Genomic DNA, 27,875 nt, shown 5'->3' with positions numbered 1-27,875 from the left:
GTGTAAAGCAGGTGATGTGTAAAGTGTAAAGCAGGCGGGGTGTAAAGTGTAAAGCAGGTGATGTGTAAAGCAGGCGAGGTGTAAAGTGTGAAGCAGGTGAGGTGTAAAGTGTAAAACAGGTGAGGTGTAAAGTGTAAAGCAGGTGAGGTGTAAAGTGTAAAGCAGGCGAGGTGTAAAGTGTAAAGCAGGGGAGGTGCAAAGTGTAAAGCAGGCGAGGTGTAAAATGTAAAGCAGGTGAGGTGTAAAGTGTAAAGCAGGTGAGGTGTAAAGTGTAAAGAAGGTGAGGTGTGAAGTGTAAATTGTGAAGTAGGCGAGGTGTAAGGCAGGCGAGGTGTAAAATGTAAAGCAGGCGAGGTGTAAAATGTAAAGCAGGTGAGGTGTAAAGTGTAAAGCAGGCGAGGTGTAAAGTGTAAAGCAGGTGAGGTGTAAAGTGTAAAGCAGGCGAGGTGTAAAGTGTAAAGCAGGCGAGGTGCAAAGTGTAAAGCAGGCGAGGTGTAAAATGTAAAGCAGGTGAGGTGTAAAGTGTAAAGCAGGTGAGGTGTAAAGTGTAAAGAAGGCGAGGTGTGAAGTGTAAATTGTGAAGTAGGCGAGGTGTAAGGCAGGCAAGGTGTAAAAAGTAAAGCAGGCGAGGTGTAAAATGTAAAGCAGGTGAGGTGTAAAGTGTAAAGCAGGCGAGGTGTAAAGTGTAAAGCAGGTGAGGTGTAAAGTGTAAAGCAGGCGAGGTGTAAAGTGTAAAGCAGGCGAGGTGCAAAGTGTAAAGCAGGCGAGGTGTAAAATGTAAAGCAGGTGAGGTGTAAAGTGTAAAGCAGGTGAGGTGTAAAGTGTAAAGAAGGCGAGGTGTGAAGTGTAAATTGTGAAGTAGGCGAGGTGTAAGGCAGGCGAGGTGTAAAGTGTAAAGCAGGCGAGGTGTAAAATGTAAAGCAGGTGAGGTGTAAAGTGTAAAGCAGGCGAGGTGTAAAGTGTAAAGCAGGTGAGGTGTAAAGTGTAAAGCAGGCGAGGTGTAAAGTGTAAAGCAGGCGAGGTGCAAAATGTAAAGCAGGTGAGGTGTAAAGTGTAAAGCAGGTGAGGTGTAAAGTGTAAAGAAGGCGAGGTGTGAAGTGTAAATTGTGAAGTAGGCGAGGTGTAAGGCAGACGAGGTGTAAAATGTAAAGCAGGCGAGGTGTAAAATGTAAAGCAGGTGAGGTGTAAAGTGTAAAGCAGGCGAGGTGTAAAGTGTAAAGCAGGTGAGGTGTAAAGTGTAAAGCAGGCGAGGTGTAAAGTGTAAAGCAGGCGAGGTGTAAAATGTAAAGCAGGTGAGGTGTAAAGTGTAAAGCAGGTGAGGTGTAAAGTGTAAATTGTGAAGTAGGCGAGGTGTAAGGCAGACGAGGTGTAAAATGTAAAGCAGGCGAGGTGTAAAATGTAAAGCAGGTGAGGTGTAAAGTGTAAAGCAGGCGAGGTGTAAAGTGTAAATTGTGAAATAGGCGAGGTGTAAAGTGTAAAGCAGTCGAGGTGTAAAGTGTAAAGTGTAAAGCAGGTGAGGTGTAAAGTGTAAATTGTGAAGTAGGCGTGGTGTAAGGCAGGCGAGGTGTAAAGTGTAAAGCAGGCGAAGTGTAAAGTGTAAAGCAGGCGTGGTATAAGGCAGGCGAGGTGTAAAGTGTAAAGCAGGCGAGGTGTAAAGTGTAAAGCAGGCGAGGTGTAAAGTGTAAAGCAGGTGAGGTGTAAAATGTAAAGCAGGCGAGGTGTAAAATGTAAAGCAGGCGAGGTGTAAAGTGTAAAGCAGGCGAGGTGTAAAATGTAAAGCAGGCGAGGTGTAAAATGTAAAGCAGGCGAGGTGTAAAATGTAAAGCAGGCGAGGTGTAAAGTGTAAAGCAGGCGAGGTGTAAAGTGTAAAGCAGGCGAGGTGTAAAGTGTAAAGCAGACGATGTGTAAGGCAGGCGAGGTGTAAAGTGTAAAGCAGGCGAGGTGTAAAGTGTAAAGCAGGCGAGGTGTAAAGTGTAAAGCAGGCGAGGTGTAAAGTGTAAAGCAGGCGAGGTGTAAGGTGTGTATGTGCCTGTGTGCGCTGGGTGGAGTCTGATATTTTAGAAGCAACGTGCACCTTTTGGTAACACGATCCCTTGCCGGTCCAGACTCCCAAATAGCTACAATCACAATGGGGCAACAGACGTTTTCATGTTGACTTCTCATTTGTTGTGAAACAAAATAAGTCTTTATTTAAAAAATAAATGTATATATACACAGTACCAGTCAAAAGTTTGGACACCTACTCATTGCATTTTCATTATTTTTACTATTTTCTACATTGTTGAATAATAGTGAAGAATTCAAAACTATGAAATATAGAGTTGTATGGCATTGAAGCTTGTTTGGAGGTTTGTTAACACAGTGTCCAAAGAAGGGCCAGATGTATACAGAATTGTGTCGTCTGCGTAGAGGTGGATCAGAGAATCACCAGCAGCAAGAGCGACATCATTGATGTATACAGAGAAGAGAGTCGGCCCAGAATTGAACCCTGTGGCACCCCCATAGAGACTGCCAGAGGTCCGGACAACAGGCCCTCTGATTTGACACACTGAACTCTATCTGAGAAGTAGTCGGTGAACCAGGCGAGGCAGTCATTTGAGAAGCCAAGGCTATTAAGTCTGTCGATAAGAATACAGTGATTGACAGAGTCGAAAAGCCTTGGTCAGGTCGATGAAGACAGCTGCACAGTACCCTCTTTTATCGATGGCTGTTATGATATCATTTAGGACCTTGAGCGTGGCTGAGGTGCACCCGCACAGAGGAGAAGGTACGGTGGGATTCGAAATGGTCAGTGATCTGTTTGTTAACTTGGCTTTCAAAGACTTTAGAAAGGCTGGGCAGGATGGATATAGGTCTATAACAGTTTGGGTCTAGAGTGTCTCCCCCTTTGAAGAGGGGGATGACCACGGCAGCTTTCCAATCTTTAGGAATCTCGGACGATATGAAAGAGAGATTGAACAGACTAGTAATAGGGGTTGCAACAATGGCGGCGGATAATGTTAGAAAGAGAGGGTCCATGTGGAATCATGTAGTAACCAAAAAAGTGTTAAACAAATCTAATTATATTTTATATTTGAGATTCTTCAAAGTAGCCACCCTTTGCCTTGATGACAGCTTTGTACACTCTTGGCATTCTCTCAACCGGCTTCATGAGGTAGTCACCTGGAATGCTTTTCCAACAGTCTAGAAGGAGTTCCCACATATGCTGAGCACTTGTTGGCTGCTTTTCCTTCACTCTGTGGTCCAACTCATCCCAAACCATCTCAATTGGGTCGGGTGATTGTGGAGGCCAGGTCATCTGATGCAGCACTCCATCACTCTCCTTCTTGGTCAAATAGCCCTTACACAGCCTGGAGGTGTGTTGGGTCATTTTCCTGTTGAAAAATAAATGATAGTCCCACTAAGTGAAACTAGATGGGATGGTGTATTGCTGCAGAATGCTGTGGTAGCCATGCTGGTTAAGTGTGCCTTGAATTATAAATAAATCACAGACAGTGTCACCAGCAAAGCACCCCCACACCATCACACCATCACACCTCCTCCTTCATGCTTCACGGTGGGAACCACACATGCGGAGATCATCCCTTCACCTACTCTGTGTCTCAAAGAGACCAATAGCCTGGAATCACAAAAATACCTTTTTTTGAGGGGATTCTAATAAGGCTACAGTGTTGTTTGGTTTAATGCTGAGATGATATTTGCATATCAATGCAAAATAGGCTAATCTGATGCATATCCTATAAATCAGATTAGCTCCGTTGCCTACACACTGCCCCGCGGCTGGAGTGATACGGCGCGTTACAATGTTCATGTGGCACGGGAGTACGTGGAATGTCGGAGCGCACTACAAGGAGCCTCCCCTTTTGTGATGGAAAAATGACATTGTGACACTGCCCTACACTCCAAATCGTTTTTCTCCGTCGGGTATAAATCAGCCTTAAGATGTCTGTGTATCTGAGACGTGAGGTGCTGCAGTGGTGGTGAGACACGGCTGATTACTGAAAGACTGTATCTGCATCGCAAATGGCACCCTATTCCCTATATAGTGCACTACTTTAGACCAGAGCCCTATGGCAGCCTATGTAATAAATGTAGTACTTTTGACCAGAGGCTGTAGATGTGGTTTCTCTGTCTCCTCCCTGGCCTGCTGATTGGGACAGCGGAGGGAGTGGATTGAGAGTAGAGCCTGGATATGAAGGCTGGCCTGCTGATTGGGACAGGGGGTAGAGTGGATTGGGAGTAGAGGCTGGATATGAAGGCTGGCCTGCTGATTGGGACAGGGGGTAGAGTGGATTGAGAGTAGAGGCTGGATATGAAGGCTGGCCTGCTGATTAGGACAGGGGGTAGAGTGGATTGAGAGTAGAGGCTGGATATGAAGGCTGGCCTGCTGATTGGGACAGGAGGTAGAGTGGATTGAGAGTAGAGGCTGGATATGAAGGCTGGCCTGCTGATTAGGACAGGGGGTAGAGTGGATTGAGAGTAGAGGCTGGATATGAAGGCTGGCCTGCTGATTGGGACAGGGGGTAGAGTGGATTGGGAGTAGAGGCTGGATATGAAGGCTGGCCTGCTGATTGGGACAGGGGGTAGAGTGGATTGAGAGTAGAGGCTGGATATGAAGGCTGGCCTGCTGATTGGGACAGGGGGTAGAGTGGATTGAGAGTAGAGGCTGGATATGAAGGCTGGCCTGCTGATTGGGACAGGGGAGGGAGTGGATTGAGAGTAGAGGCTGGATATGAAGGCTGGCCTGCTGATTGGGACAGGGGGTAGAGTGGATTGGGAGTAGAGGCTGGATATGAAGGCTGGCCTGCTGATTGGGACAGGGGGTAGAGTGGATTGAGAGTAGAGGCTGGATATGAAGGCTGGCCTGCTGATTGGGACAGCGGAGGGAGTGGATTGAGAGTAGAGGCTGGATATGAAGGCTGGCCTGCTGATTGGGACAGGGAGTAGAGTGGATTGAGAGTAGAGGCTGGATATGAAGGCTGGCCTGCTGATTGGGACAGGGGGTAGAGTGGATTGAGAGTAGAGGCTGGATATGAAGGCTGGCCTGCTGATTGGGACAGCGGAGGGAGTGGATTGAGAGTAGAGGCTGGATATGAAGGCTGGCCTGCTGATTGGGACAGCGGAGGGAGTGGATTGAGAGTAGAGGCTGGATATGAAGGCTGGCCTGCTGATTGGGACAGGGGGTAGAGTGGATTGGGAGTAGAGGCTGGATATGAAGGCTGGCCTGCTGATTGGGACAGGGGGTAGAGTGGATTGAGAGTAGAGGCTGGATATGAAGGCTGGCCTGCTGATTGGGACAGGGGGTAGAGTGGATTGAGAGTCGAGGCTGGAAATGAAGGCTGGCTGTCTCACATCAACATGATTAAATCATTGGTTGTTAGAATCTGAGGAGATGATCACCTAAACTGCATTAGAAGGATTTCTCTACCCGCTGTCCCCTGTGTGTGCCTGCGTGTGTGTGATGTCTGGGCGAAGAATGTGCGTCTTCGCCCGGAGAAATGTAACTAATCATTTCTCTGACTCATCCTCCCCCTCTCTCTCTTTCCTCCAGATTGTCACTTCGTAACAGACTACTTTACACGGACGCCTCGTAAGCTGAATGCATTCCGGTCCTTCGCCAGCGTGGAGCTGTTCCACTTCAGTGTTCCTGAAGACACCGTGGTGGCTGTGTGGAACCTCATCACCTTCAAGGAACAGGGAGGAACCTTCGGTGACAGCTGCCCCGACCGCAACGTCACCGTGTGAGTACACCTAACCCTAACCTGACCACAACGTCATCGTGTGAGTACACCTAACCCTAACCTGACCACAACGTCACCGTGTGAGTACACGTAACCCTAACCTGACCACAACGTCACCGTGTGAGTACATCTAACCCTAACCTGACCACAACGTCACAGTGTGAGTACATCTAACCCTAACCTGACCACAACGTCACCGTGTGAGTATATCTAACCCTAACCAGACCACAACGTCACCGTGTGAGTACATCTAACCCTAACCTGACCACAACGTCACCGTGTGAGTACATCTAACCCTAACCTGACCACAACGTCACCTTGTGAGTACACCTAACCCTAACCTGACCACAACGCCACAGTGTGAGTACACCTAACCCTAACCTGACCATAACGTCACCGTGTGAGTACACCTAACCCTAACCTGACCACAACGTCACCGTGTGAGTACACCTAACCCTAACCTGACCATAACGTCACCGTGTGAGTACACCTAACCCTAACCTGACCACAACGTCACCGTGTGAGTACACCTAACCCTAACCTGACCACAACGTCACCGTGTGAGTACATCTAACCCTAACCTGACCGCAACGTCACCGTGTGAGTACATCTAACCCTAACCTGACCACAACGTCACAGTGTGAGTACATCTAACCCTAACCTGACCACAACGTCACAGTGTGAGTACATCTAACCTGACCACAACGTCACAGTGTGAGTACATCTAACCCTAACCCGACCGCAACGTCACCGTGTGAGTACACCTAACCCTAACCTGACCACAACATCACAGTATGAGTACACCTAACCCTAACCTGACCACAACGTCACCGTGTGAGTACATCTAACCCTAACCTGACCACAACGTCACAGTGTGAGTACATCTAACCTGACCACAACGTCACAGTGTGAGTACACCTAACCCTAACCTGACCACAACGTCACCGTGTGAGTACATCTAACCCTAACCTGACCACAACGTCACCGTGTGAGTACACCTAACCCTAACCTGACCACAACGTCACCGTGTGAGTACATCTAACCTGACCACAACGTCACAGTGTGAGTACATCTAACCTGACCACAACGTCACTGTGTGAGTACATCTAACCCTAATCTGACCACAACGTCACAGTGTGAGTACATCTAATCTGACCACAACGTCACAGTGTGAGTACATCTAACCTGACCGCAACACCACAGTGTGAGTACATCTAACCCTAATCTGACCACAACGTCACTGTGTGAGTACATCTAACCCTAATCTGACCACAACGTCACAGTGTGAGTACATCTAACCTGACCACAACGTCACAGTGTGAGTACATCTAACCCTAACCTGACCACAACGTCACAGTGTGAGTACATCTAACCCTAACCTGACCACAACGTCACTGTGTGAGTACATCTAACCTGACCACAACGTCACAGTGTGAGTGGTTATTGTGTGGAGAGAGAGAAAGAATATAGGGAGAGAGATGGAGAGAGATCAATAGAACGAGAGAGAGATTGAGCCACTTATCAATTATTTATTTAAACACCAGAAGTTAAACAAATGCAGATCACTTTCCTCATCTTCTCCTTGCATTGTGCCGCCCATCAGAGAGTAGCATCAGTTTTGAACAGATGGATAACAGGTATCCCACAGCCCAGACCACGGCACCATAGATAACAGATATCCCACAGCCCAGACCACGGCACCATAGATAACAGATATCCCACAGCCCAGACCCCAGACCCCAGCACCATAGATAACAGATATCCCACAGCCCAGACCCCGGCACCATAGATAACAGATATCCCACAGCCCAGACCCCACCACCATAGATAACAGATATCCCACAGCCCAGACCCCAGCACCATAGATAACAGATATCCCACAGCCCCGACCCCAACACCATAGATAACAGATATCCCACAGCCCAGACCCCAGACTCCAACACCATAGATAACAGATATCCCACAGCCCAGACCCCAGCACCATAGATAACAGGTATCCCACAGCCCAGACCCCAGCACCATAGATAACAGATATCCCACAGCCCAGACCCCAGCACCATAGATAACAGATATCCCACAGCCCAGACCCCAGACCCCAGCACCATAGATAACAGGTATCCCACAGCCCAGACCCCAGACCCCAGCACCATAGATAACAGATATCCCACAGCCCAGACCCCAGACCCCATTACCATAGATAACAGATATCCCACAGCCCAGACCCCAGCACCATAGATAACAGATACCCCACAGCCCAGACCCCAGACCCCAGCACCATAGATAACAGGTATCCCACAGCCCAGACCCCAACACCATAGATAACAGATATCCCACAGCCCAGACCCCAGACCCATAGATAACAGATATCCCACAGCCCAGACCCCAGCACCATAGATAACAGATATCCCACAGCCCAGACCCCAGACCCCAGTACCATAGATAACAGATATCCCACAGCCCAGACCCCAGACCCCAGTACCATAGATAACAGATATCCCACAGCCCAGACCCCAGACCCCAGCACCATAGATAACAGATATCCCACAGCCCAGACCCCAGCACCATAGATAACAGATACCCCACAGCCCAGACCCCAGCACCATAGATAACAGATACCCCACAGCCCAGACCCCAGACCCCAGCACCATAGATAACAGATATCCCACAGCCCAGACCCCAACACCATAGATAACAGGTATCCCACAGCCCAGACCCCAGACCCCAGCACCATAGATAACAGATATCCCACAGCCCAGACCCCAACACCATAGATAACAGATCTATTGTGCAAAGATCACAGCTCCATATCAGTTTACTGGCAGCCCTGTCTGTCTGTGGTTCGGTAACAAGGCCGTGGAGGAATTGACTTGCTGTGTTACACTACATGACAACACACAGCGACACAGTTGGGCGATCACACAACCAATTACAGGCTCCGTCTCAGACATCACACACACAGACAGGCAGGCAGACAGACAGACAGGCAGGCAGACAGGCAGACAGGCAGGCGGACATACACGCTGGGCATGATTGGCAATCTGAGAGACACTGTGAAGGGAAGGTTGATGAGGTCATTATACAGAACAAGTCAGTGGATCTTGAACAGAATCCCCCAGAATCCCCCAGAATCCCCCAGACAGAACAAGTCAGTGGATCTGGAACAGAATCCCCCAGAATCCCCCAGAATCCCCCAGACAGAACAAGTCAGTGAATCTGGAACAGAATCCCCCAGAATCCCCCAGAATCCCCCAAACAGAACAAGTCAGTGGATCTTGACCAGAATCCCCCAGAATCCCCCAAACAGAACAAGTCAGTGGATGTTGACCAGAATCCCCCAGAATCCCCCAGACAGAACAAGTCAGTGGATCTTGAACAGAATCCCCCAGAATCCCCCAGACAGAACAAGTCAGTGGATCTTGAACAGAATCCCCCCAGACAGACACTGTACAGCTAGCTCCTGTAATCAGCCACTCTGAGCTCTGCTACTATGCCTGTGGGTTGGTCTGTCTCCCAAACGGCACCCTGTCCCCTATGTAGTATACTACTGTTGACCAGAGCCCTGTGAGGGTGCCATTTGGGACACAGCCTTGGTCTGTTTGTTGTCAACATCACTTCTACTGGCCTTGGGCTCCTCTCTGATCTAACACTGATAAATAGGTGTCTCTTTAAAATAACACAATACAGCACAGAAACAGTAGAGGTCACAGCCTCCTCCCAGTTGGGATGAAAGTCCCAGGTATCATCCTTCAGGGGAGAGAGGGGGAGAAAGGGGGAGAGAGGGGGAGAGAGGGGGCAGAGGGAGGAGAGAGATAGGGAGAGGTGGGGAGTGAGGGGAGAGATAGGGAGAGGTGGGGAGTGGTGGGGAGTGAGGGGAGATGTGGGGAGTGAGGGGAGAGGTGGGGAGTGAGGGGAGAGATGGGGAGTGAGGGGAGATGTGGGGAGTGAGGGGAGAGGTGGGGAGATGTGGGGAGTGGTGGGGAGTGAGGGGAGAGATAGGGAGAGGTGGGGAGTGGTGGGGAGGGAGGGGAGATGTGGGGAGTGAGGGGAGAGGTGGGGAGTGAGGGGAGAGATGGGGAGTGAGGGGAGATGTGGGGAGTGAGGGGAGAGGTGGGGAGATGTGGGGAGTGGTGGGGAGTGAGGGGAGAGGTGGGGAGTGAGGGGAGATGTGGGGAGTGAGGGGAGAGATAGGGAGATGTGGGGAGTGGTGGGGAGTGAGGAGAGAGATAGGGAGATATGGGGAGTTGTGGGGAGTGAGGGGAGAGATAGGGAGATGTGGGGAGTGGTGGGGAGTGAGGGGAGAGATAGGGAGAAAGGGGGAGATCAGGGAAGAGAGAGGGAGATCAGTGGAGAGAGGGGTGCAGAGGGAGGAGAGAGGGGGCAGAGGGAGGAGAGAGGTGGAGAGAATGACATTATCTCAGCAGGCCACAGTGAGGGGAGGAAAGAGGGAGAGGTAGGGAGAGGTGGGGAGTAAGGGGAGAGATAGGGAGAGGTGGTGAGTGAGGGGAGTTCAGTGGAGAGAGGGGGCAGAGGGAGGAGAGAGGGGTGCAGAGGGAGGAGAGAGGGGGCAGAGGGAGGAGAGAGGTGGAGAGAATGACATTATCTCAGCAGGCCACAGTGAGGGGAGGAAAGAGGGAGAGGTAGGGAGAGGTGGGGAGTAAGGGGAGAGATAGGGAGAAGTGGTGAGTGAAGGGAGAGAGAAGGAGAGGTGGGGAGAGGTGGGGCGTGAGGGGAGAGATAGGGAGAGGTGGGGAGTGAGGGGAGAGATAGGGAGAGGTGGGGAGTGAGGGGAGAGATAGGGAGAGGTGGTGAGTGAGGGGAGAGATGGTGAGTGAGGGGTGAGGTGAGGAGTGGGGGGGGGGAGAGGGATGGAGAGGTGAGGAGTGGGGGGGGAGAGGGAGAGGGATGGAGAGGTGAGGAGTGGGGGGCGGGAGAGGGAGAGGGATGGAGAGGTGAGGAGTGGGGGGGGAGAGATGGTGAGTGAGGGGTGAGGTGAGGAGTGGGGGGGGGAGAGGGAGAGGGATGGAGAGGTGAGGAGTGGGGGGGGAGAGATGGTGAGTGAGGGGTGAGGTGAGGAGTGGGGGGGGGAGGGAGAGGGATGGAGAGGTGAGGAGTGGGGGGGAGAGATGGTGGGTGAGGGGTGAGGTGAGGAGTGGGGGGGGGGGGAGAGGGAGAGGGATGGAGAGGTGAGGAGTGGGGGGGGGAGCAGCAGCTTGAGTTATTACCTGTCAGAGAAACGAGGCCCAGGCTGAGGCCAACCAACCATTCCCTGGGGAAGCATGTCTATAAGAGTAGAGATGAGAGAACAGACCTTTAAGAGGAGAGAGGAGGAGAGGAGAGAGGAGAAGAGAGGAGAGAGGAGAAGAGAGGAGAAAACAGACCTTTAACAGGAGAGAGGAGAGAGGAGAAGAGAGAAGAGAAGAGAGGGGAGAGGAGAGAGGAGAAGAGAGGAGAGAAGAGAGGGGAGAGGAGAGAGGAGAAGAGAGGAGAGGAGAGAGGAGAGAGGAGAGAGGAGAAGAGAAGAGAGGGGAGAGGAGAGAGGAGAAGAGAGGAGAGGAGAGAGGAGAGAGGAGAGAGGAGAAAACAGACCTTTAACAGGAGAGAGGAGAGAGGAGAAGAGAGGAGAGAAGAGAGGGGAGAGGAGAGAGGAGAAGAGAGGAGAGAGGAGAAGAGAGGAGAGAAGAGAGGGGAGAGGAGAGAGGAGAAGAGAGGAGAGAGGAGAAGAGAGGAGAGAAGAGAGGGGAGAGGAGAGAGGAGAAGAGAGGAGAGAGGAGAAGAGAGGAGAGAAGAGAGGGGAGAGGAGAGAGGAGAAGAGAGGAGAGAGGAGAAGAGAGGAGAGAAGAGAGGGGAGAGGAGAGAGGAGAAGAGAGGAGAGAGCAGAAAACTACTAAGAGGAGAGAGGAGAGAGGAGAGAGGAGAAGAGAGGAGAGAAGAGAGGGGAGAGGAGAGAGGAGAAGAGAGGAGAGAAGAGAGGGGAGAGGAGAGAGGAGAAGAGAGGAGAGAAGAGAGGGGAGAGGAGAGAGAAGAAGAGAGGAGAGAGGAGAGGGGAGAGGAGAGAGGAGAAGAGAGGAGAGAAGAGGGGAGAAGACAGACCCTGGAGAGGAGGAGAAAACATGTATCACTAGAACCGCCATAAGCCAACGGCCACTGACGTTTGATTGTGTAATTTTTTTTTTATCTGCCCAAAAAACAGATATGCTGTCCTGTTCCTTACCTGACTTTTCCTAAATGTTAGTATTTTCCACGGCTGATTTGTCCGAATTTTGAAAATATAAACAGAAAAGTATTTAGAGCCTTTTTTACCAGTTATTTTCACACCTATTTCTAACTTAACCCACCAAGACAATGTGCTGTAGGACGTTGGTACCCAGCCAGGCTCCAAGACAATGTGCTGTAGGACGTTGGTACCCAGCCAGGCTCCAAGACAATGTGCTGTAGGACGTTGGTACCCAGCCAGGCTCCAAGACAATGTGCTGTAGGACGTTGGTACCCAGCCAGGCTCCAAGACAATGTGCTGTAGGACACTGGTACCCAGCCAGGCTCCAAGACAATGTGCTGTAGGACATTGGTACCCAGCCAGGCTCCAAGACAATGTGGTGTAGGACGTTGGTACCCTGCCAGGCTCCAAGACAATGTGCTGTAGGACGTTGGTACCCAGCCAGGCTCCAAGACAATGTGCTGTAGGACGTTGGTACCCAGCCAGGCTCCAAGACAATGTGGTGTAGGACGTTGGTACCCAGCCAGGCTCCAAGACAATGTGCTGTAGGACGTTGGTACCCAGCCAGGCTCCAAGACAATGTGCTGTAGGACGTTGGTACCCAGCCAGGCTCCTGCTGTAGGACGTTGGTACCCAGCCAGGCTCCAAGACAATGTGGTGTAGGACGTTGGTACCCAGCCAGGCTCCAAGACAATGTGCTGTAGGACGTTGGTACCCAGCCAGGCTCCAAGACAATGTGCTGTAGGACGTTGGTACCCAGCCAGGCTCCAAGACAATGTGCTGTAGGACGTTGGTACCCAGCCAGGCTCCAAAACAATGTGGTGTAGGACGTTGGTACCCAGCCAGGCTCCAAGACAATGTGCTGTAGGACGTTGGTACCCAGCCAGGCTCCAAGACAATGTGCTGTAGGACGTTGGTACCCAGCCAGGCTCCAAGACAATGTGCTGTAGGACGTTGGTACCCAGCCAGGCTCCAAGACAATGTGCTGTAGGACGTTGGTACCCAGCCAGGCTCCAAGACAATGTGCTGTAGGACGTTGGTACCCAGCCAGGCTCCAAGACAATGTGCTGTAGGACGTTGGTACCCAGCCAGGCTCCAAGACAATGTGCTGTAGGACGTTGGTACCCAGCCAGGCTCCAAGACAATGTGGTGTAGGTCGCTAGTACCTTATTTCTTACTTAATTTAAATGAGTCTTAACTGAATGATAAGGAGGGTGAAGAGGTTGATTTAATTTAGAAAGACAATGTCATGAGTTTGTGTTATGCTTATTTATCAGCAGCACATATTTATGTATTTATTTATTTCACCTTTATTTAACCAGGTAGGTCAGTTGAGAACAAGTACAACTGCGACCTGGCCAAGATAAAGCAAAGCAGTGCGACACATACAACACCACGGAGTTACACATGGAATAATCAAACATACAGTCAATAACATAATTTGACCACGCGCCTTGCAGTTGATACCGTTCTATTTTAAGTTTCACTTCATAAAAATAATCTGTTATGGGACAGTTTTTACTGTAACTCTGTTAGTAATCACATGTATTGTAAGTGAAATAACAACATGCTATTTGTTGCAGTAGGCCTTTAGAATGATTCAAAACATATCCTTGACTCTATCCAAGTTATTGAATGGGAAACGATGTTAGTCAGCCTGCACAGCCGGCCCATCGAAACTAAACTATACCAAAACTGATTTCACACATAAGAGTTAGCCTTTAGACAAGATTACATTGACAACAATCTGATGGGTGTGTTATGCGTAGCGACACTGGGGAACCCAAGAGCAGACTCAGATGAGGAAACAGGGATGAATGAACCAAAATATTTATTGAGTGCAGATCCAGGGAAGCTCGGAAGATTTGCAGAAAAACCAGATGTGGAGACTGAGGTTGGAGTTGGCTGAGTAGAACAGGTCCTGAGGGGGAATCCAAGGTAGTGGTGGTGAGTAAAATCCAGAGCAAGGTAGTTGGGTGGTGAGATGTGGAACGGGAGACAGGAGCAAGAGACAGAGCGGTAAACTGCAATGAGAGGATAAACGGTGTCAGGCAGGGAAACAGGCACAGCAGAGTAACAGGATCTTGCGTAATCATAAAAGGCTAGAATCAGGAACTGACTGAGCAGAGATTACGATCTGGCAGAGTGGAAGTGGCAGGACTGAGTATTTGTAGAGGTCTTGATTATGGAACGAGTTGCAGCTGGTAGGGATCTGCTTTGACTCCAGCACACCTGTCTCCAACCACATAATCACACAGAGAGGGAGAGGGAGAGGGAGAGAGAGAGAGAGAGAGTACAGGGGGAGTCACTGCAGGTCAAGAAGACACCGGATGAACACCAGAGGGCGTAGTAGGAGCAGATGTGAAAGGATGACAACATCAGGCCCAAAAGTTGTCAAATTGTTCAGACTCACATGCAGGTAAAACCTTGTGATTTCTATATAGTATCAGAAAGAGCATATTCTGCAGTTTCTATGACACTTACCTTTGTCAAATTACTCTCAGAGGTGTAGGTCTTTTTCCAAATTTCACTTTTTCGAAGAATATCCGTGCTGTCCATGCATTTAGCACGTCATGTCGGCAGGTGCACACGAAACAAGACCCATGAAAACTGTGTGCAGTGAAACCGATTTTTTTGTGGGTCTTCCTCACATAAAGCCCCAAAGCTATGTGCTGACTGTGGACCCCAAGCAGAAAGAGAAGACTGAAGCTGTGTGCTGACTGTGGACCCCAAGCAGAAAGAGAAGACTGAAGCTGTGTGGTGACTGTGGACCCCAAGCAGAAAGAGAAGACTGAAGCTGTGTGCTGACTGTGGACCCCAAGCAGAATGAGAAGACTGAAGCTGTGTGCTGACTGTGGACCCCAAGCAGAATGAGAAGACTGAAGCTGTGTGCTGACTGTGGACCCCAAGCAGAAAGAGAAGACTGATTTATTTATCTAGCATTTATTTATCAAGCATTTGTATTTCAAGCATTTAAATATTCAGAATTTATTGATCAATAATTTATTCATCAAGCATTTATTTTTCAAGCATTTATTTATCCAGCATTTATTTGTCCAAGATGGCTTATTGTTCCAAGATGGCGTAGCAGTGCAGACGTTGTTTGTCGTTCTCCCGTGTAAATTTTGTATTTTTTTGTTGTTGTATGTATTTCATTATATTTTCAATGTCTTTTTCCATTAAAAAAAATTTAATATACCTTCCGGCAACCCACCTCATCCAATGTGATACGGATCTGCTATTTATAGCCAGAACCTCCATCAGAAGCTAACCAGCTAATTAGCTACTAGCTATTTAGCTATTGTTAGCCACTGCCTTTACCTTCAGCACAGACACCAGCCGCTTTTAGCCTGGATAATACTTTCCAGCCTGCCAGTCTGCACAGCGCGTCATCAACCCTGAGCATATCGGACGGATTCCTGCCCTGGACCATTACTCCTGATCGTCGCAGCTAGCTAGCTGCTACCAAGTGGCCCAGCCCCGAAGCTAGCCTTGAGCCTCCCGGCCTGCTCAGTGGACCCTATGATCACTGGGCTACACAGCTGATGCCTCCCGGACTCTTCACTAACACGACTAGAATCCACTACATCACCGGATTCTTGCCGTAAGCTCTGGACCTTTGCATCAGATCATTGCTGTTAGCTAGCTGCTACTGAGTGGCTATAATGGCTAACGCCTTTGTCCCACCAGTTAGCCTCGAGCCAGGCGCATCTCCCGGCTAGCAAACTAAATTACTCCAGCTACAATACCTATTTTGCCAACTGGCCTGGACCCTTTGTCGACACGGAGCCCCGCCGTTCCATCACAACTTCGTCTACCAACGTAATTCCAGACGTCGGAGCTTCTACTAGCCCCGGCCTGCTAACCTTTTTTTTTGAACACCGCGTAGTAACGACTACCTAACGGCTTCCCTGTTTCATCTATTGCTGTTCACTGGACTCTATGATCAGATGATGTGCGAGTAGAGATACTGGGGTGCAAAAGAGCAAGAAAATAAATAACAATATGGGGATGAGGTAGTTGGGTGTTCTATTTACAGATGGGCTGTGTACAGGTGCAGTGATCGGTAAGCTGCTCTGACAGCTGATGCTTAAAGTTAGTGAGGGAGATATAAGACTCCAGCTTCAGTGATTGGCAGCAGAGAACTGGAAGGCAAGGCGGCCAAAGGGGGAGTTGTCTTTGGGGATGACCAGTGAAATATACCTGCTGGAGCACGTGCTACGGGTGGGTGTTGCTATGGTGACCAATGAGCTGAGATAAGGAGGGGCTTTACCTAGCAAAGACTTATAGATGACCTGTAGCCAGTGGGTTTGGCGACAAATATGTAGCGAGGGCCAGCCAACGAGAGCATACAGGTCGCAGTGGTGGGTAGTATATGGGGCTTTGCTGAAAAAAATGGATGACACTGTGATAGACTGCATCCAATTTGCTGAGTAGAGTGTTGGAGGCTATTTTGTAAATGACATTGCTGAAGTCAAGGATCGGTAGGATGGTCAGTTTTACGAGGGTATGTTTGGCAGCATGAGTGAAGGAGGCTTTGTTGTGAAATAGGATGCCGATTCAAGATTTAATTTTGTATTTGAGATGCTTAATGCGAGTCTGGAAGGAGAGTTTACAGTCTAACCAGTTGTCCACATATTCTAAATCAGAACCGTCCAGAGTAGTGATGCTGGATGGGCGGGCAGGTGTGGGCAGCGATCGGTTGAAGAACATGCATTTAGTTTTACTTGCATTTAAAAGCAGTTGGTGGCCACGGAAGGAGAGTTGTATGGCATTTACGCTCGTCTGGAGGTTAGTTAACACAGTGTCCAAAGAAGGGCCAGATGTGTACAGAATGGTGTCGTCTGCGTAGAGGTGGATCAGAGAATCACCAGCAGCAAGAGTGACATCATTGATGTATACAGAGAAGAGAGTCGGCCCGAGAATTGAACCCTGTGGCACCCCCATAGAGACTGCCAGAAGTCAGGACAACAGGCCCTCCGATTTGACACACTGAACTCTATCAGAGAAGTAGTTGGTGAACCAGGCGAGGCAGTCATTAGAGAAACCAAGGCTGTTGAGTCTGCCGATAAGAATACAGAGTCGAAAGCCTTGGCCAGGTTGATGAAGACGGTAGTACAGCACTGTCTTTTATCGATGGCGGTTATGATATCGTTTAGGACCTTGAGTGTGGCTGAGGTGCACCCATGACCAGCTCGGAAACCAGATTGCATAGAAGGAGAAGGTACGTTGGGATTCGAATGCAGTTTTAAGAAAATACATTTTTAAAGGATTTACTAAAATAAACTGAAGTAAAAAATAAATAAGAAAAACAACAAATAATAATAAGGAGCGACAATAAAATAACACTGGTGAGGCTTTATACAGGGTGTTACGGTACAGAGTCAATGTGGAGGCTTTATACAGGGTGTTACGGTACAGAGTCAATGTGGAGGCTATATACAGGGGGTACCGGTACAGAGTCAATGTGGAGGCTATATACAGGGGGTACCGGTACAGAGTCAATGTGGAGGTTATATACAGGGGGTACCGGTACCGAGTCAATGTGGAGGCTATATACAGGGTGTTACAGTACAGAGTCAATGTAGAGAGTCAATGTGGAGGCTATATACAGGGGGTACCGGTACAGAGTCAATGTGGAGGCTATATACAGGGGGTACCGGTACAGAGTCAATGTGGAGGCTATATACAGGGGGTACTGGTACAGAGTCAATGTGGAGGCTATATACAGGGGGTACCGGTACCGAGTCAATGTGGAGGCTATATACAGGGGGTACCGGTACAGAGTCAATGTGGAGGCTATATACAGGGGGTACCGGTACAGAGTCAATGTGGAGGCTATATACAGGGGGTACCGGTACAGAGTCAATGTGGAGGCTATATACAGGGGGTACCGGTACAGAGTCATTGTGGAGGCTATATACAGGGGGTACCGGTACAGAGTCAATGTGGAGGCTATACAGGGGGTACCGGTACAGAGTCAGTGTGGAGGCTATATACAGGGGGGTACGGGTACCGAGTCAATGTGGAGGCTATATACAGGGTGTTACGGTACAGAGTCAATGTGGAGGCTATATACAGGGGGCACCGATACAGAGTCAATGTGGAGGCTATATACAGGGGGTACCGGTACCGAGTCAATGTGGAGGCTATATACAGGGGGTACCGGTACCGAGTCAGTGTGGAGGCTATATACAGGGGGTACCGGTACAGAGTCAATGTGGAGGCTATATACAGGGGGTACCGGTACAGAGTCAATGTGGAGGCTATATACAGGGGGTACCGGTACAGAGTCAATGAGGAGGCTATATACAGGGGGCACCGGTACCGAGTCAGTGTGGAGGCTATATACAGGGGGTACCGGTACAGAGTCAATGTGGAGGCTATATACAGGGGGTACTGGTACAGAGTCAATGTGGAGGCTATATACAGGGGGCACCGGTACCGAGTCAATGTGGAGGCTATATACAGGGGGCACCGGTACCGAGTCAATGTGGAGGCTATATACAGGGGGTACCGGTACAGAGTCAGTGTGGAGGCTATATACAGGGTATTACGGTACAGAGTCAATGTGGAGGCTATATACAGGGTATTACGGTACAGAGTCAATGTGGAGGCTATATACAGGGTATTACGGTACAGAGTCAATGTGGAGGCTATATACAGGGTATTACGGTACAGAGTCAATGTGGAGGCTATATACAGGGTATTACGGTACAGAGTCAATGAGGAGGCTATATACAGGGGGTACCGGTACAGAGTCAATGTGGAGGCTATATACAGGGGGTACCGGTACAGAGTCAATGTGGAGGCTATATACAAGGTATTACGGTACAGAGTCAATGTGGAGGCTATATACAGGGGGTACCGGTACCGAGTCAATGTGGAGGCTATATACAGGGGGTACCGGTACAGAGTCAGTGTGGAGGCACAGGTTAGTCGAGGTAATTAATGTAGTATGTACATGTAGAGTTAAAGTGACAATGCATAGATTATAAACAGAGAGTAGCAGCAGTGTAAAAGAGGGGGTGGGGGGGGGGGGGGGGGGGGGGTTCAAGGCAAATAGTCTGGGTAGCCATTTGATTAGCTGTTCAGGAGTCTTATGGCTAGAAGCTGTTTAGAAGTCTCTTGGACCTAGACTTGGCGGTCCGGTACCACTTGCCGTGCGGTAGCAGAGAGAACAGTCTATGACTAGGGTGAATGGAGTCAAATGACAAATGACATCATTAATCCACTGGATAAAAAGCCACATTGTGCTGCTCTGTTTGTGGATTTATCAAAAGGCCTTTGATTCAGTTGACCATGAATTCTTGCTCGCTAGACTCAGAAACATTGGTCTCAGTGAAGGGGCAGTAAATTGGTTTAGGATCTATCTTTCTGACAGAACACAATGTGTATATGACAATTACAAGTCTAGTTGTCTAGAGATTAATAGAGGTGTCCCCCAGGGTTCCGTTATAGCTCCTGTGTTGTTCTCAATGTGTATTAATGATCTGGGGAATGGGATGCAACCAGCAAAGTTACATCTATATGCAGACGATCCAGTCATATATTAAATGTGCTCCTCTGGTTCAGGCTGTTGAAGAGCTCCAGACTGCTTTTCATTCACTGCAGGCCTCCCTTTATGGTCTCAAACTGGTCTTGAATGTAAAATAAATAAATAATTCATGACCTTTACCAGAGCTAGAACTCTGCCAGAGAATGTTAGCATTGTCACATCTGGTGGCTTACCCATATGGTTGGATGACAAGTTGTCCTTTAAAGTTCATGTGGATAATTTTGTGACGATGTTTAAATTAAAATGTGTTTTTTTATTTTTGTAATAAGTCTTGCTTCGCGCTTATGACTAGAAAGAAGTTTGTTCAGGCCACTTTTCTCTCTGTAATTGATTATGGTGACTTGTTGTATATGCATGTAGCCTCCTCTGTCTTACAGAGACTGGACTCTGTTTATCATGCAGCCTCCTCTGTCTTACAGAGACTGGACTCTGTTTATCATGCAGCCTCCTCTGTCTTACAGAGACTCTGTTTATCATGCAGCCTCCTCTGTCTTACAGAGACTGGACTCTGTTTATCATGCAGCCTCTTCTGTCTAACAGAGACTGGACTCTGTTTATCATGCAGCCTCCTCTGTCTAACAGAGACTGGACTCTGTTTATCATGCAGCCTCTTCTGTCTTACAGAGACTCTGTTTATCATGCAGCCTCCTCTGTCTTACAGAGACTGGACTCTGTTTATCATGCAGCCTCTTCTGTCTTACAGAGACTGGACTCTGTTTATCATGCAGCCTCCTCTGTCTTACAGAGACTGGACTCTGTTTATCATGCAGCCTCCTCTGTCTTACAGAGACTGGACTCTGTTTATCATGCAGCCTCCTCTGTCTTACAGAGACTGGACCCTGTTTATCATGCAGCCTCCTCTGTCTTACAGAGACTGGACTCTGTTTATCATGTAGCCTCCTCTGTCTTACAGAGACTGGACTCTGTTTATCATGCAGCCTCCTCTGTCTTACAGAGACTGGACTCTGTTTATCATGCAGCCTCATCTGTCTTACAGAGACTGGACTCTGTTTATCATGCAGCCTCCTCTGTCTTACAGAGACTGGACTCTGCTTATCATGCAGCCTCCTCTGTCTTACAGAGACTCTGTTTATCATGCAGCCTCCTCTGTCTTACAGAGACTGGACTCTGTTTATCATGCAGCCTCCTCTGTCTAACAGAGACTGGACTCTGTTTATCATGCAGCCTCCTCCGTCTTACAGAGACTGGACTCTGTTTATCATGCAGCCTCCTCTGTCTTACAGAGACTGGACTCTGTTTATCATGCAGCCTCCTCTGTCTTACAGAGACTGGACCCTGTTTATCATGCAGCCTCCTCTGTCTTACAGAGACTGGACCCTGTTTATCATGCAGCCTCCTCTGTCTTACAGAGACTGGACTCTGTTTATCATGCAGCCTCTTCTGTCTTACAGAGACTCTGTTTATCATGCAGCCTCCTCCGTCTTACAGAGACTGGACTCTGTTTATCATGCAGCCTCCTCTGTCTTACAGAGACTGGACCCTGTTTATCATGCAGCCTCCTCTGTCTTACAGAGACTGGACCCTGTTTATCATGCAGCCTCCTCTGTCTTACAGAGACTGGACTCTGTTTATCATGCAGCCTCTTCTGTCTTACAGAGACTCTGTTTATCATGCAGCCTCCTCCGTCTTACAGAGACTGGACTCTGTTTATCATGCAGCCTCCTTTGTCTTACAGAGACTGGACTCTGTTTATCATGCAGCCTCTTCTGTCTTACAGAGACTCTGTTTATCATGCAGCCTCCTTTGTCTTACAGAGACTGGACTCTGTTTATCATGCAGCCTCCTCTGTCTTACAGAGACTGGACTCTGTTTATCATGCAGCCTCCTCTGTCTTACAGAGACTGGACTCTGTTTATAATGCAGCCTCCTCTGTCTTACAGAGACTGGACTCTGTTTATCATGCAGCCTCCTCTGCCTTACAGAGACTGGACTCTGTTTATCATACAGCCTCCTCTGTCTAACAGAGACTGGACTCTGTTTATCATGCAGCCTCCTCTGTCTTACAGAGACTCTGTTTATCATGCAGCCTCCTCTGTCTTACAGAGACTCTGTTTATCATGCAGCCTCCTCTGTCTTACAGAGACTGGACTCTGTTTATCATGCAGCCTCCTCTGTCTTACAGAGACTGGACTCTGTTTATCATGCAGCCTCCTCTGTCTAACATAGACTGGACTCTGTTTATCATGCAGCCTCCTCCGTCTTACAGAGACTGGACTCTGTTTATCATGCAGCCTCCTCTGTCTTACAGAGACTCTGTTTATCATGCAGCCTCCTCTGTCTTACAGAGACTGGACTCTGTTTATCATGCAGCCTCCTCTGTCTTACAGAGACTGGACCCTGTTTATCATGCAGCCTCCTCTGTCTAACAGAGACTGGACTCTGTTTATCATGCAGCCTCCTCTGTCTTACAGAGACTGGACTCTGTTTATCATGCAGCCTCCTCCGTCTTACAGAGACTGGACTCTGTTTATCATGCAGCCTCCTCCGTCTTACAGAGACTGGACTCTGTTTATCATGCAGCCTCCTCTGTCTTACAGAGACTGGACTCTGTTTATCATGCAGCCTCCTCCGTCTTACAGAGACTGGACTCTGTTTATCATGCAGCCTCCTCTGCCTTACAGAGACTGGACTCTGTTTATCATGCAGCCTCCTCTGTCTTACAGAGACTGGACCCTGTTTATCATGCAGCCTCCTCTGTCTTACAGAGACTGGACTCTGTTTATCATGCAGCCTCCTCTGTCTTACAGAGACTGGACTCTGTTTATCATGCAGCCTCCTCTGTCTAATAGAGACTGGACTCTGTTTATCATGCAGCCTCCTCTGTCTAACAGAGACTGGACTCTGTTTATCATGCAGCCTCCTCCATCTTACAGAGACTGGACTCTGTTTATCATGCAGCCTCCTCTGTCTTACAGAGACTCTGTTTATCATGCAGCCTCCTCTGTCTAACAGAGACTGGACTCTGTTTATCATGCAGCCTCCTCTGTCTTACAGAGACTGGACTCTGTTTATCATGCAGCCTCCTCTGTCTTACAGAGACTGGACTCTGTTTATCATGCAGCCTCCTCTGTCTTACAGAGACTGGACCCTGTTTATCATGCAGCCTCCTCTGTCTAACAGAGACTGGACTCTGTTTATCATGCAGCCTCCTCTGTCTTATAGAGACTCTGTTTAGTCTCTATAAGACAGAGGAGGCTGCATGATAAACAGGGTCTGCATGATAAACAGAGTCTCTGTAAGACAGAGGAGGCTGCATGATAAACAGAGTCCAGTCTCTGTAAGACGGAGGAGGCTGCATGATAAACAGAGTCCAGTCTCTGTAAGACAGAGGAGGCTGCATGATAAACAGAGTCCAGTCTCTGTAAGACAGAGGAGGCTGCATGATAAACAGAGTCCAGTCTCTGTAAGACGGAGGAGGCTGCATGATAAACAGAGTCCAGTCTCTGTAAGACAGAGGAGGCTGCATGATAAACAGAGTCCAGTCTCTGTAAGACAGAGGAGGCTGCATGATAAACAGAGTCCAGTCTCTGTTAGACAGAGGAGGCTGCATGATAAACAGAGTCTCTGTAAGACAGAGGAGGCTGCATGATAAACAGGGTCCAGTCTCTGTAAGACAGAGGAGGCTGCATGATAAACAGAGTCCAGTCTCTGTAAGACGGAGGAGGCTGCATGATAAACAGAGTCCAGTCTCTGTAAGACAGAGGAGGCTGCATGATAAACAGAGTCCAGTCTCTGTAAGACAGAGGAGGCTGCATGATAAACAGAGTCCAGTCTCTGTAAGACAGAGGAGGCTGCACGATAAACAGAGTCCAGTCTCTGTAAGACAGAGGAGGCTGCATGATAAACAGAGTCCAGTCTCTGTAAGACAGAGGAGGCTGCATGATAAACAGAGTCCAGTCTCTGTAAGACAGAGGAGGCTGCATGATAAACAGAGTCTCTGTAAGACAGAGGAGGCTGCATGATAAACAGGGTCCAGTCTCTGTAAGACAGAGGAGGCTGCATGATAAACAGAGTCCAGTCTCTGTAAGACGGAGGAGGCTGCATGATAAACAGAGTCCAGTCTCTGTAAGACAGAGGAGGCTGCATGATAAACAGAGTCCAGTCTCTGTAAGACATAGGAGGCTGCATGATAAGCAGAGTCTAGTCTCTGTAAGACAGAGGAGGCTGCATGATAAACAGAGTCTCTGTAAGACAGAGGAGGCTGTATGATAAACAGAGTCTCTGTAAGACGGAGGAGGCTGGATGATAAACAGAGTCTCTGTAAGACAGAGGAGGCTGTATGATAAACAGAGTCTCTGTAAGACAGAGGAGGCTGCATGATAAACAGAGTCCAGTCTCTGTAAGACAGAGGAGGCTGCATGATAAACAGGGTCCAGTCTCTGTAAGACAGAGGAGGCTACATGATAAACAGAGTCCAGTCTCTGTAAGACAGAGGAGGCTGTATGATAAACAGAGTCCAGTCTCTGTAAGACAGAGGAGGCTGCATGATAAACAGAGTCCAGTCTCTGTAAGACAGAGGAGGCTGCATGATAAACAGAGTCTCTGTAAGACAGAGGAGGCTGCATGATAAACAGAGTCTCTGTAAGACAGAGGAGGCTGCATGATAAACAGGGTCCATCATCATACAGCCTCCTCTGTCTTACAGAGACTGGACTCTGTTTATCATGCAGCCTCCTCTGTCTTACAGAGACTGGACTCTGTTTATCATGCAGCCTCCTCTGTCTTACAGAGACTGGACTCTGTTAATCATGCAGCCTCCTCTGTCTTACAGAGACTGGACTCTGTTTATAATGCAGCCTCCTCTGTCTTACAGAGACTGGACTCTGTTTATCATGCAGCCTCCTCTGCCTTACAGAGACTGGACTCTGTTTATCATACAGCCTCCTCTGTCTAACAGAGACTGGACTCTGTTTATCATGCAGCCTCCTCTGTCTTACAGAGACTCTGTTTATCATGCAGCCTCCTCTGTCTTACAGAGACTGGACTCTGTTTATCATGCAGCCTCCTCCATCTTACAGAGACTGGACTCTGTTTATCATGCAGCCTCCTCTGTCTAACAGAGACTGGACTCTGTTTATCATGCAGCCTCCTCTGTCTTATAGAGACTCTGTTTAGTCTCTATAAGACAGAGGAGGCTGCATGATAAACAGGGTCTGCATGATAAACAGAGTCTCTGTAAGACAGAGGAGGCTACATGATAAACAGGGTCCAGTCTCTGTAAGACAGAGGAGGCTGCATGATAAACAGAGTCCAGTCTCTGTAAGACAGGGGAGGCTGCATGATAAACAGAGTCCAGTCTCTGTAAGACAGAGGAGGCTGCATGATAAACAGAGTCCAGTCTCTGTAAGACGGAGGAGGCTGCATGATAAACAGAGTCCAGTCTCTGTAAGACAGAGGAGGCTGCATGATAAACAGAGTCCAGTCTCTGTTAGACAGAGGAGGCTGCATGATAAACAGAGTCTCTGTAAGACAGAGGAGGCTGCATGATAAACAGGGTCCAGTCTCTGTAAGACAGAGGAGGCTGCATGATAAACAGAGTCCAGTCTCTGTAAGACGGAGGAGGCTGCATGATAAACAGAGTCCAGTCTCTGTAAGACAGAGGAGGCTGCATGATAAACAGAGTCCAGTCTCTGTAAGACAGAGGAGGCTGCATGATAAACAGAGTCCAGTCTCTGTAAGACAGAGGAGGCTGCATGATAAACAGAGTCCAGTCTCTGTAAGACAGAGGAGGCTGCATGATAAACAGAGTCCAGTCTCTGTAGGACAGAGGAGGCTGCATGATAAACAGAGTCCAGTCTCTGTAAGACAGAGGAGGCTGCATGATAAACAGAGTCCAGTCTCTTTAAGACAGAGGAGGCTGCATGATAAACAGAGTCCAGTCTCTGTAAGGCAGAGGAGGCTGCATGATAAACAGGGTCCAGTCTCTGTAAGGCAGAGGAGGCTGCATGATAAACAGAGTCCAGTCTCTGTAAGACAGAGGAGGCTGCATGATAAACAGAGTCCAGTCTCTGTAAGGCAGAGGAGGCTGCATGATAAACAGAGTCCAGTCTCTGTAAGACAGAGGAGGCTGTATGATAAACAGAGTCCAGTCTCTGTTAGACAGAGGAGGCTGCATGATAAACAGAGTCCAGTCTCTGTAAGACAGAGGAGGCTGCATGATAAACAGAGTCCAGTCTCTGTAAGGCAGAGGAGGCTGCATGATAAACAGAGTCCAGTCTCTGTAAGACAGAGGAGTCTGCATGATAAACAGAGTCCAGTCTCTTTAAGACAGAGGAGGCTGCATGATAAACAGGGTCCAGTCTCTGTAAGACAGAGGAGGCTACATGATAAACAGAGTCCAGTCTCTGTAAGGCAGAGGAGGCTGCATGATAAACAGAGTCCAGTCTCTGTAAGACAGAGGAGGCTGCATGATAAACAGAGTCCAGTCTCTGTAAGACATAGGAGGCTGCATGATAAGCAGAGTCTAGTCTCTGTAAGACAGAGGAGGCTGCATGATAAACAGAGTCTCTGTAAGACAGAGGAGGCTGTATGATAAACAGAGTCTCTGTAAGACGGAGGAGGCTGGATGATAAACAGAGTCTCTGTAAGACAGAGGAGGCTGTATGATAAACAGAGTCTCTGTAAGACAGAGGAGGCTGCATGATAAACAGAGTCCAGTCTCTGTAAGACAGAGGAGGCTGCATGATAAACAGGGTCCAGTCTCTGTAAGACAGAGGAGGCTACATGATAAACAGAGTCCAGTCTCTGTAAGACAGAGGAGGCTGTATGATAAACAGAGTCCAGTCTCTGTAAGACAGAGGAGGCTGCATGATAAACAGAGTCCAGTCTCTGTAAGACAGAGGAGGCTGCATGATAAACAGAGTCTCTGTAAGACAGAGGAGGCTGCATGATAAACAGAGTCTCTGTAAGACAGAGGAGGCTGCATGATAAACAGGGTCCATCATCATACAGCCTCCTCTGTCTTACAGAGACTGGACTCTGTTTATCATGCAGCCTCCTCTGTCTTACAGAGACTGGACTCTGTTTATCATGCAGCCTCCTCTGTCTAACAGAGACTGGACTCTGTTTATCATGCAGCCTCCTCTGTCTAACAGAGACTGGACTCTGTTTATCATGCAGCCTCCTCTGTCTTACAGAGACTGGACTCTGTTTATCATACAGCCTCCTCTGTCTTACAGAGACTGGACTCTGTTTATCATACAGCCTCCTCTGTCTTACAGAGACTCTATTTATCATGCAACCTTGCGCTTTATTAAAAAAATCAAATCAAATCAAATACAATTTTATTAGTCACATGGTTAGCAGATGTTAATGCGAGTGTTGGCGAAATGCTTGTGCTTCTAGTTCCGACAATGCAGTAATAACCAACAAGTAATCTAACCTAACAATTCCACAACTACTACCTTATACACACAAGTGTAAAGGGATAAAGAATATGTACATAAAGATATATGAATGAGTGATGGTACAGAACGGCATAGGCAAGATGCAGTAGATGGTATAGAGTACAGTATATACATATGAGATGAGTAATGTAGGGTATGTAAACACATAAAGTGATTAGTATTACAAATACTAATTAACTCACCATTGCACCTTGAACCAAATGGTGGTTGGATGTATCTTTATACTGTTAGGTTCTAATCGTCAGAGTATAAAACACACTATGAAAGCTCAAACCAAGTTTATTCTTCCCAGAGGGTCAATACAGTTGCATTAGACGACAACATATTCACACAAGCACTGATATGTAACCTTTTCTCCTAGACTGAGTCTCCTCCTACACATCTGAACAGCCAAAGCATCTCTGTTGCTAGACAGAACCTTAGTGATATCTGTTCTTCCTCACTTCATCTGACCTCTGCCCCAAAGTGCTCACTCCTCCCCAACTCACGGCTGTCATGGTGACTGGTACCAGACTGTGTCTCTTCTCCTCCCAGAGGATCCCTGATGTCTGACAATAACATATCCCGGCATAATGTAAACGTTATACATTACCCTCTCTCTCCCTCAGTGACATGAAGAAGTATATTTCATATTCTCATAACCCAACAATATGCACAGAAAAATACATGTGTATGTGTTCATCTACAAAGCCCTTTTGGGTAAACTCCCTCTTTACCTCTGTAGTCTGGTCTCCTTCACCACCAGCAGGTAAACTCCCTCTTTACCTCTGTAGTCTGGTCTCCTTCACCACCAGCAGGTAAACTCCCTCTTTACCTCTGTAGTCTGGTCTCCTTCACCACCAGCAGGTAAACTCCCTCTTTACCTCTGTAGTCTGGTCTCCTTCACCACCAGCAGGTAAACTCCCTCTATACCTCTGTAGTCTGGTCTCCTTCAC

At 48.3% G+C, this 27,875-nt stretch overlaps 1 protein-coding gene across 1 annotated transcript in view; it reads left to right on the top strand.

Moving 5' to 3' along the window:
- The window catches only part of tmem8b (transmembrane protein 8B), a 375,967-nt gene that overhangs the window by 86,932 nt on the left and 261,160 nt on the right, over positions 1–27,875 (top strand). The window contains exon 2 of the mRNA XM_071352000.1: positions 5,552–5,741. Coding sequence (XP_071208101.1) covers positions 5,552–5,741 — 190 coding nt within the window. The remainder of the gene's footprint in view (positions 1–5,551; positions 5,742–27,875) is intronic.

The sequence above is a fragment of the Salvelinus alpinus genome, chromosome 19, assembly GCF_045679555.1.
Source record: "Salvelinus alpinus chromosome 19, SLU_Salpinus.1, whole genome shotgun sequence".
NCBI lineage: Eukaryota > Metazoa > Chordata > Actinopteri > Salmoniformes > Salmonidae > Salvelinus > Salvelinus alpinus.
This window is presented reverse-complemented; position numbering and strand designations above follow the sequence as displayed.